An 8,545-nucleotide genomic window follows, 5' to 3' on the forward strand; every position below is an offset into this window, starting at 1 on the left:
GTTGGAATCAGTTCATTTGTATAGCTTGGAGGCATTAATAAGAGCAGAGAACTGTAAAGGCACCAGAAAACTCAAACTGTTACTAAGAATCCAAGGTATTTTTTTAAAGAATTTCGTCTATTCGGCATCACAGTCTTCTGATAGGAACCTGAACCAGTTGACAGACAAGAAACTTCTGATAGTCCATCCAAAAAGACTGCAAACAAGAAGACTGCATGCTTTTTGCAAACCTGGAACGTCTAAAGATTACAATAATTGTTGGACCAAAGGGACCCTCTTCAGGCATAAATAGCAAGACTCCTACTGTCTTCTCTTGCAGACCAACTCAGCTGCCAGCAAAAGCAGGTGCTCTCCCCCTACCAGTGCTCCAGAGGAAATATTTAGTGAGTATCCACAGCTCTTTTTACAAATTAATATATTATTAGTGTTTTAGTTATATTTGTATAGTTTTCTCAAAGGACAAAAGCATTTAAAAATAAGTTTTTAAGGCTGTTATTTTAAACAATTGCTGGAGTTCAACAGTCTGATGCAATTACCATATTAATTTAAAAACAAAATTTGCACAACCTATGACAGCAACTTTTTAAAAATATTGCTTTTTAGCAACTGTGTAGCTTAAACAATCTGAAGCAATTACAATGTATTTTTTAATGCACAAGTTATGACAGCAAAGTAATTTATATAAATATGAAATGTATTTGACTTTAAATGTTATGCCATAAAAAAGCCTTTGTAGAACACAAATTTAAAATAAATCATTTCTTTTGGCAAAGTAACCTGCAATTTAATCTTTAGAAGAATAAATATACCACTAATGTTTTCCACAGAAACAGTTGCTACTCTAATTAATTCAAGATGTGACTCTAATAAGATTTCAAAAGAAAATCAGAAACAGATTTTTCTCAGGGGTAGTACTATGGACAAGGTTAAGATATTTTTCTTTTCATTAGAAACACTTGTCCCAGGTGGAGTTACAGATTTGTAGTATATAGCATGGAAATATCAAATCTGAAGCATTATAATAATGTTTTTAGAAGCAGAACAATTTTTAGTGTTTCGGATATATGCTTTCTTTTTGATTATAACTTATGGTACGTTACATTTTATTAGGTAACCGTTATTCAATTTTGAGTTTAGAGTGACTAATATGGCTAACATATTTTTCTTCTTTTTGTGTGGAAGGGAATGGAAAACCTGATGTTTGTCTACTGCTCCTGTAAAGTTATCTGGACATTGCTTGTAACAATACTAGGTTATGCCAGCAGCTTGCCTGTGGGCGATGATTCTATTTGCACAGCAGAGGAACTTGCTAAGTACAGCATAGTCTTCACAGGGAAATGGAGTCAGACTGCTTTCCCTAAGCAGTACCCACTTTACAGGCCCCCAGCACAGTGGTCATCAATGCTAGGTAAGTGGAGTATGTACAGTTTTAAGAATAGATAAATCTCTTCACCGCTGTGATCTTTTTTGTTCTTAATAGTTAATTTTAAGATAACCAATTAAAAAAGGAAAAAAATAGCGAAAGTTATTAAGAATGAAATGCAGAAACTGAAGTATCCACAATGCTTTCAAAAATCTACAACTGTTTTCAATTGGCTGCAGCTGAAATAAACAGTGACAAGCCAAATGTTTTAGTGTTCACTCAGTTTTATACACAATTTTTTAAACCTCAGAAATAAAACAGAGAAATTGAAGAAATAGGGGCAATCTAAACCAGACTTTTATGTCATGCCATGTATTCACTTAAATAGGTGTTACTCATAGTTCTGACTACAGCATGTGGAAAAAAAATGAATATGCCAGCAATGGTGTACGTGATTTTGCTGAAAAGGGTGAAGCATGGGTATTAATGAAAGAAATAGAAGAAGCTGGAGAGAAAATTCAAAGTGTACATGGAATCTTCTCTGCTCCTGCCATTTCCAGTGGTACAGGACAAACTTCCACTGAATTAGAAGTGCATTCAAGACATCCCTTAGTAAGTAAATGTACATATTAATTTTAAAAGTTTATTTTATGTCACTAGCACACAAAATTAAATATTTGAGTTCTCACTTGTTAGAACAACATAATGCAAAGAGTTAATAAAAAGCATGTCACATTGCAGGGAGCAGTGTACAGATTCTATAAAGTACAAGAGCATAATGACATTTCTTTCAAAAATTTTAAGTTAAAATTACTATGAGCAGGACTGGAGCATTTCAAAATAAATGATGCAGTCCTGATGGATCATTTTGTTTTATTAGGTTTCATTTGTTGTACGAATTGTTCCAAGCCCCGACTGGTTTGTAGGTATTGACAGCCTAAATCTCTGTGAAGGAGACCACTGGATGGAAGAAGTGTCAGTAGATCTGTTTCCATACGATGCTGGAACTGATAGTGGTTTCACATTTTCCTCCCCAAACTTTGCCACTATCCCACAGGACACAGTTACAGAGGTAGGTGTATATACATAGTTTAGCACTTCATACCTATATGTTTTGAGGCCTCCCTTTAAAAGATAACTATCCTATGACTACGATAGACTCTTGTGAAACTGATTACAGTGTTTGAGACGACTGCTGATTCGCTCTATATATGGATTTATTACACAGCCAATAACCCTACTGCTTCTGTTTATTTTCTGTTTCTTTCAAATTTATTAGGTAAATGAAGACGGTTCATGAAAATTTGGCTCTACATTTAAAGTATTTTCTGTAAAAGCTGACTATTTTTAGATTATTTTTAACAATTCTTACACCAGGAAAATAAAAACATTCAAAAAAGTCATAGCATTACTAAGTCTGTATCTAAACAGGCAAATTCTTAGTAGTGAATACTGATGTGGGGAGGAGTTTTCAGTTAAAAGCATTGCTGAAACCTGAAACCGTTACATCTGAGAGAAAGGAGCTAAGGGAAAGCAGAGGAGAATTTCTCCATCGCAACTGCGGTGACCCCACTTTCAATCTCTTTTTGCTTGCTCAATACTCTATATGCCTCATACTTTGCTTTTGGCATTTAAGGGTGCTGGGGAACAGAGCATTTTGATTGAAATGTTTTGAATACTATAAGCATTCAGTCAGTCCTTTCTTTAAGGTCAGTTTTTCTAGAGCCAAATGCTGTGCTAATGAGTAATGAGAAAAGGAACAGAGAAGCTGGAAAACAATACATTTGGCCTCCTATAGCCATATGACAGCTGCTATAGCATGCCTAATATTATTCTTTAATACTCTCATATTCTCCCTTGTAGTAACATCCACTTCTTCCCATCAAACCATTCCATACATTACTCTGTTTTCAGTACTTCCCACCGCGGTCCTCTGTCCAAAGGTTGGCACAATTCATTGTGCCCAGTCTGAAAGCATTACGCATAAAAATTCTGGGATTGCCACCAGCAGTTATGTGAACCGAGGTTCATAGAAACTGATTATATGCATTTTACTTGCCAAAAAGTATTAGCATGATGTGTAAACATGATTTTACAGTTATCTTCTTACTAATATGATGTAGTTTCTTTAAGGTTCCCCTTTTTATTTCACAGATCACTTGTTCCTCCCCAAGTCACCCAGCAAACTCATTTTATTATCCCAGACTCAAAATTTTGCCACCTATTGCTCAAGTAACAATGGTGAAATTAAAGAAAAACCAGCTGGGTCTTCCTGCACCTTATCTTGATCTTGCAGCAAAAAGCAATGAAGTAATAGACTCTGTTTCAGGTAAGTGATAAGTACTTTGATATGCTCAATTATGTTATTTCCATTCATTCACAAAATATGTGGAAATCTGGCAGGTGATGTGGGTGAAATAGGTGATTAGGCAGACTATTCTCCTATCTGCATAGGAATAGTTTCCAGAATCACACATGGGAAATAAAACAAGCCAGTTGACATAAAAGAGAATCCCTGAAAGAATAAGGAAGGGATTTCATATTTGAGCTATGGTTCAAAGGTTTGGGTTATATCCACAGTGAGGGTTACTCAAGCCTTAGGATCAGCATAGATCAGTGAATTTTATGAGAAACAAACATTTGACCAGAATCAGAGTTCCCAAATTTTTTGCAACTTTGAAGCAAATAACTCATCCTTAAGTTTTCACATGGCAATGGAGCAAAAGAACTATTATTGCTGTCTCTTTCTGGGTCAGAAGGCTTGATAGTTATGTGCAACAAGAACTGATATACTTCAATTGATTTGGACATATTTGTGACAGAAACATACATCCTGACAGCAAAAATAATGTTTTCTCTCATTTTTCTTTTCTTAAAAATATTAGCTAATAACATTGTTTAGGTAGGAAGACATACAAACTACTGACTCAAGTCAGTCTTAATTTTCAAATCTCCAAATTAACAAATACTATATTTGCTCTAAGGGGAAGATAGCAGTCGGACAGCATCCACCGAGATCTTCTTTTTATACTTTTCTATTAGATTTTCACAGAGTGTAAGAGGAAGAGTTAAGAATAAGAAGACTGACAGCCTAAACATTACTTTAGAGACAACAATAGGCTAAATCCCCAATGTATTCCTAGAATAGCTGCCATGTTCCAAGAAGAGCTTCTCCGGAATAAGTCTGAAGATTGTATGCCTCTAGCTCTGTGCTGAGGTCACCTCACAATCACTAAACTAAAGCTCATTCCCTGTGCAGCTAATAATGCATGATTTATACTTTAATAAATTCATTTCTCTATCAATTTATTGTATTTTAATGTATTTCTATTAGTAAACAAGACATATGCAAAGTGAGTGCTACATATCTCATTTTCAGTCATATGCCTTTCCCACAACATTTGAAAGGAAGATTTGGCCCTCTTTAGGATATAAATTTAAAACAATGCATTTAAAGTATGGTATTTAAAAAATAATTTTTCATCATATATCCCCACTGTATTGTATATTAACCAGTGAATCTGTCTGTTCAAAACATATTCCAGAATCAAAAGGACAGATTTCATTACCAAACTGTGTCCCTCATTCCCACTAGAAACATGGGAATGAGTGATCACAACAGAAGTGGTGAGTTCCACTGTAATACCAGAAGTTTATACCAGAGGTCACATATGTAGTACAGCATTTATAGCTGGTTTTGTGCACGCCTATTTTACCCACAAATACTGTAAGACACAGTTTTGATGAAATTTCCTGTGACAAACAATATTTTTATTTAACCTGCTAAGGAATAATCACCTGTATTTTTATGAGAGCTTTTCAATGGAAGTATGAATTATGAAAAGTACTTTAATGTTTCTAACTTCTTTTCTTGCAGTAAATTAAAACTGTATTGAAAACCCTTTTAGTATTAAAAAGCTTCCAGTGACGGAATATCTTTATTGGCAAAGGGAACTGTAGTGTGCATACCAAACAATAACAAGATGATTTAATGATTAAAAAAATGGGCTTTTTCTTTATTTCTAAAGCAAATTGGAACAAAAGTTAAATGGAATTCTATATGAACAACTATAGGAACAATATCCATAGAAATATGTGTACCTAAATAAACCAGAGAGAAGCTTTAATCCTGGTGTTTTCAGTAAGCTATTCAAAGGCAAATGAGTTATAAAATTGACAGTAAATGCTTTTTAATGCAATCTTTTGAATGCAATTATTTTAGCATAGTTTTCTTTGATAGGAATTCTATATTTTCAATTCAATAAATAATACGTTGCGCTACTGATATAGTACCTCAGGCAGTCTCTAGGCTGCAATAATAATAATAATAATAATAATAGTAACAGCAACAACAGTGTTGATGAGCTTAGGAGCTGAAAACAGATGTTTTTATTTATGAGACAACATATGGATTTTATCAATATCACTTGTATTTTTGTATAAGAAAGGACGCTATTTGATTATCATTCCTTAATGCTTTGCTGACTACATATTTGCCTTAAGGACAAATTTATGTAAAGTTACCTTTATTTTTTTTGGTGTATATTGCAGAAACACCACTGGACTGTGAGGTTTCACAATGGTCTTCTTGGGGTCTCTGTAGAGGTCTTTGCAGAAAAACAGGGACCAAGATCAGAACTCGTTTTGTACTTCTTCAGCCTGCCAATAATGGAATGCCTTGTCCAAATCTGGATGAAGAAACAGGATGTGAACCAGAGAATTGTGTCTGAAATAAAGAAAAGATAATAATTTAGATAATTTAAACGTAGGATAAGTTTAACTAAATCTAAACTACTTGTCAGTCAATGTTCCTTATAATTCAGGTATGCTGCACTATTTTGCTGAAAAGGTATATTAGACTGGTTTTGAAAGTTGTTGTTTAATATCAAGATTTTGGGGGGTTAAATTCCTAAGGTTTAGCATCACAACAGTACTTGATCATTCACAGACCAAAAAAACCCCAAATATATCCTTGCTATAAATATACTGTAAGTTCTTGGAGTACCCTCTAGTGGCAGAAAAGAAGATATTTGGAAATATTATACTTCTCGCATGTAAAAATCTTTCAGTCACAAACTCTAAACTAATACCATTCTTAAATACTGTAATTTGTTGATCTACAGCTATTTATACCTAGAAATTAATTTTTTCTCTAAATTATGTTTTTATAATTTATTGGCATTTTTGTTGTCTTTCTAAACATGTTTAACATGCATTTCTTCAGAAACTACTTACGTAAATCAGAGTGGCCAGATGTTTGCAGTGTTGCAGTGTGGTTAAGACAATAATATAACTGAGTAAACTTGTCTTGAGACTTATGAATACATGAAAATGTCTTTCTTTTTCTTTTTTTCTCAAAAGTGAGAAGAATATCTGTCATAAGGACACTCGGCCAACAAAATTACTAGAAAAATTCATAAGTGTGGATACTGGTAGAAAACCTCTGAACTTAATTAAAAATGTTAGATGAGATTTAAAAAACTGACAGATTGCTGGTGTGTGTCCCTCATTAGACAACTATCTCAAAGTTAACACTGTTGACCATAACGTAAATTATGTCATTGTCTTTATAGTTGCAGTAAATGCATCCATGTTTCTCTAAATGTGTTCGCTGCTATTTGTGTCATCGTAATCTTTTTACAGAGAAAACTTAGGAGTGTTTTAATATTATCTAAAATTGAGGTATACATAGATATAACAAAACACAATATGTCAGAAACTGTTCCTGACTGTGAATTTTAATGCTCAAATAACTGTTATACAATGAATGTAACACATGGCTTATTAAGGACTTGTGGCTGTCAACTACGAAAAGGATTTTGGAATAACGCTGTTCAACAGACTGTGTTTACAGTCAGCCCACAAAACTTTTACAACACACTGAAATTTTACAAATGTACAGCACAGATATTGACCAGGAGACACTGATTTGAGTAGGTTCTTCTTGCAATATGCCAAATATCAGAAAACTTATTAAGTACTTAAAGGAGCACACTGTATTCTCTGTAGGGTTGAAACATTTAAAATGTTCTCTGTATTTTTTTTCCAGGAGATAAATCTTGCAAAGACCCGAATAAACTTGAAACTTTGTCAGGCTAGACTAAGTTGGTCTTACAAATGCTGATAAATGCACAGTTGTTAGAGCTAAGTATAGGAATTTCTACATCTTGCATTCTTCAGATTCCCACTGTTGCTTATTTTTCAAAAGTGTTTCACTTACTCTTTTTATTATACCTCTTTTTTTCAAGTTCCCCTGTTTCCATTCTATAATGGAAATAGTGTTATTACACTCATTTTCATATTTTGTGTTTAGTTAATTTCTTCACCTTTTAATTTTTTTCTTTCTTCTTTTTGTATTAATTTTTATCCATTCTATGTTTTCTTTTCTGTTCTTATTTACTATATAGTTACACAGTTATCACCATCTGAGAAAACCAAACATATATTGAAGTATATATTTAAATATTCTCTGAGGACAGGAACTCATTTCAAATTGATTGATCAAATGGTGAAAGACTAAACTCAATAAAGGTCTTGGGCAGAAATCAGATGCAAGTCAAAATTATGACTTAGGGAAAACAAACCCACAAACCACAAGGTATCCTTGGAGGAACCTTCCTGGAAATTCTCTAAACACTAGAGTTTTTCTTCTTCGCATGTAGAGAACAACTAAAGGGCTAGGTTGAGTAAAAGAGTATCTGTATCTGTAATTGTATACATGACCCGAATCTAGAATTTCAGTCCTACAAGATATGATTTGATAGTGGAGCAGACCCAGTGTTTACTCCTGAAGCCAAAAGTCTCCCAAAGTACGCTGAAGGAGAAGGGATGAGAGGGGGAGGTGGAGTAGAAAGGGAAGTGAATGTGTAAAAGGCCAACACGTTTCAGGAAACTCCAGTTATTGATTAATAATTTTTCTATTTTAGAGTGTTTACAAACATGAATATTCACATATGCGGGTTCCTTCAAGCAGAAGTTTCCTATCCATTCAGTTACCTGGATATGGGTTTTTTTGTAAGCAGTGACTTCAGGAGACCTTAGTAAATATGGCATCCTTTAAGGATGCCCTTGTGCCAGTATAACGTTTGGCCGCAAATAGAGTTCCAGGTATTCACTTCGCAAACACCAGCGATAGAGACATTTCTTGGCAAGACTGTAGATACAGTGAGTTCTAGTGAAGCA

General features: G+C 34.1%; 1 protein-coding gene across 1 annotated transcript; it reads left to right on the forward strand.

Moving 5' to 3' along the window:
- Window positions 1–215: 215 nt before the first annotated feature.
- Window positions 216–7,228, forward strand: SPON2 (spondin 2; the record flags this gene model as incomplete). The annotated part of the gene is made up of 6 exons (XM_082316171.1): window positions 216–383; window positions 1,183–1,408; window positions 1,752–1,975; window positions 2,244–2,435; window positions 3,518–3,692; window positions 5,915–7,228. 6 exons carry the CDS (start codon window positions 216–218, stop codon window positions 6,091–6,093), a joined length of 1,164 nt encoding a protein of 387 aa, XP_082172297.1. The 3' UTR covers window positions 6,094–7,228.
- Between the last annotated feature and the right edge of the window lie 1,317 nt (window positions 7,229–8,545).

Source organism: Platalea leucorodia (genome assembly GCF_965183815.1).
Source record: "Platalea leucorodia genome assembly, chromosome: 6".
Classification (NCBI taxonomy): domain Eukaryota; kingdom Metazoa; phylum Chordata; class Aves; order Pelecaniformes; family Threskiornithidae; genus Platalea; species Platalea leucorodia.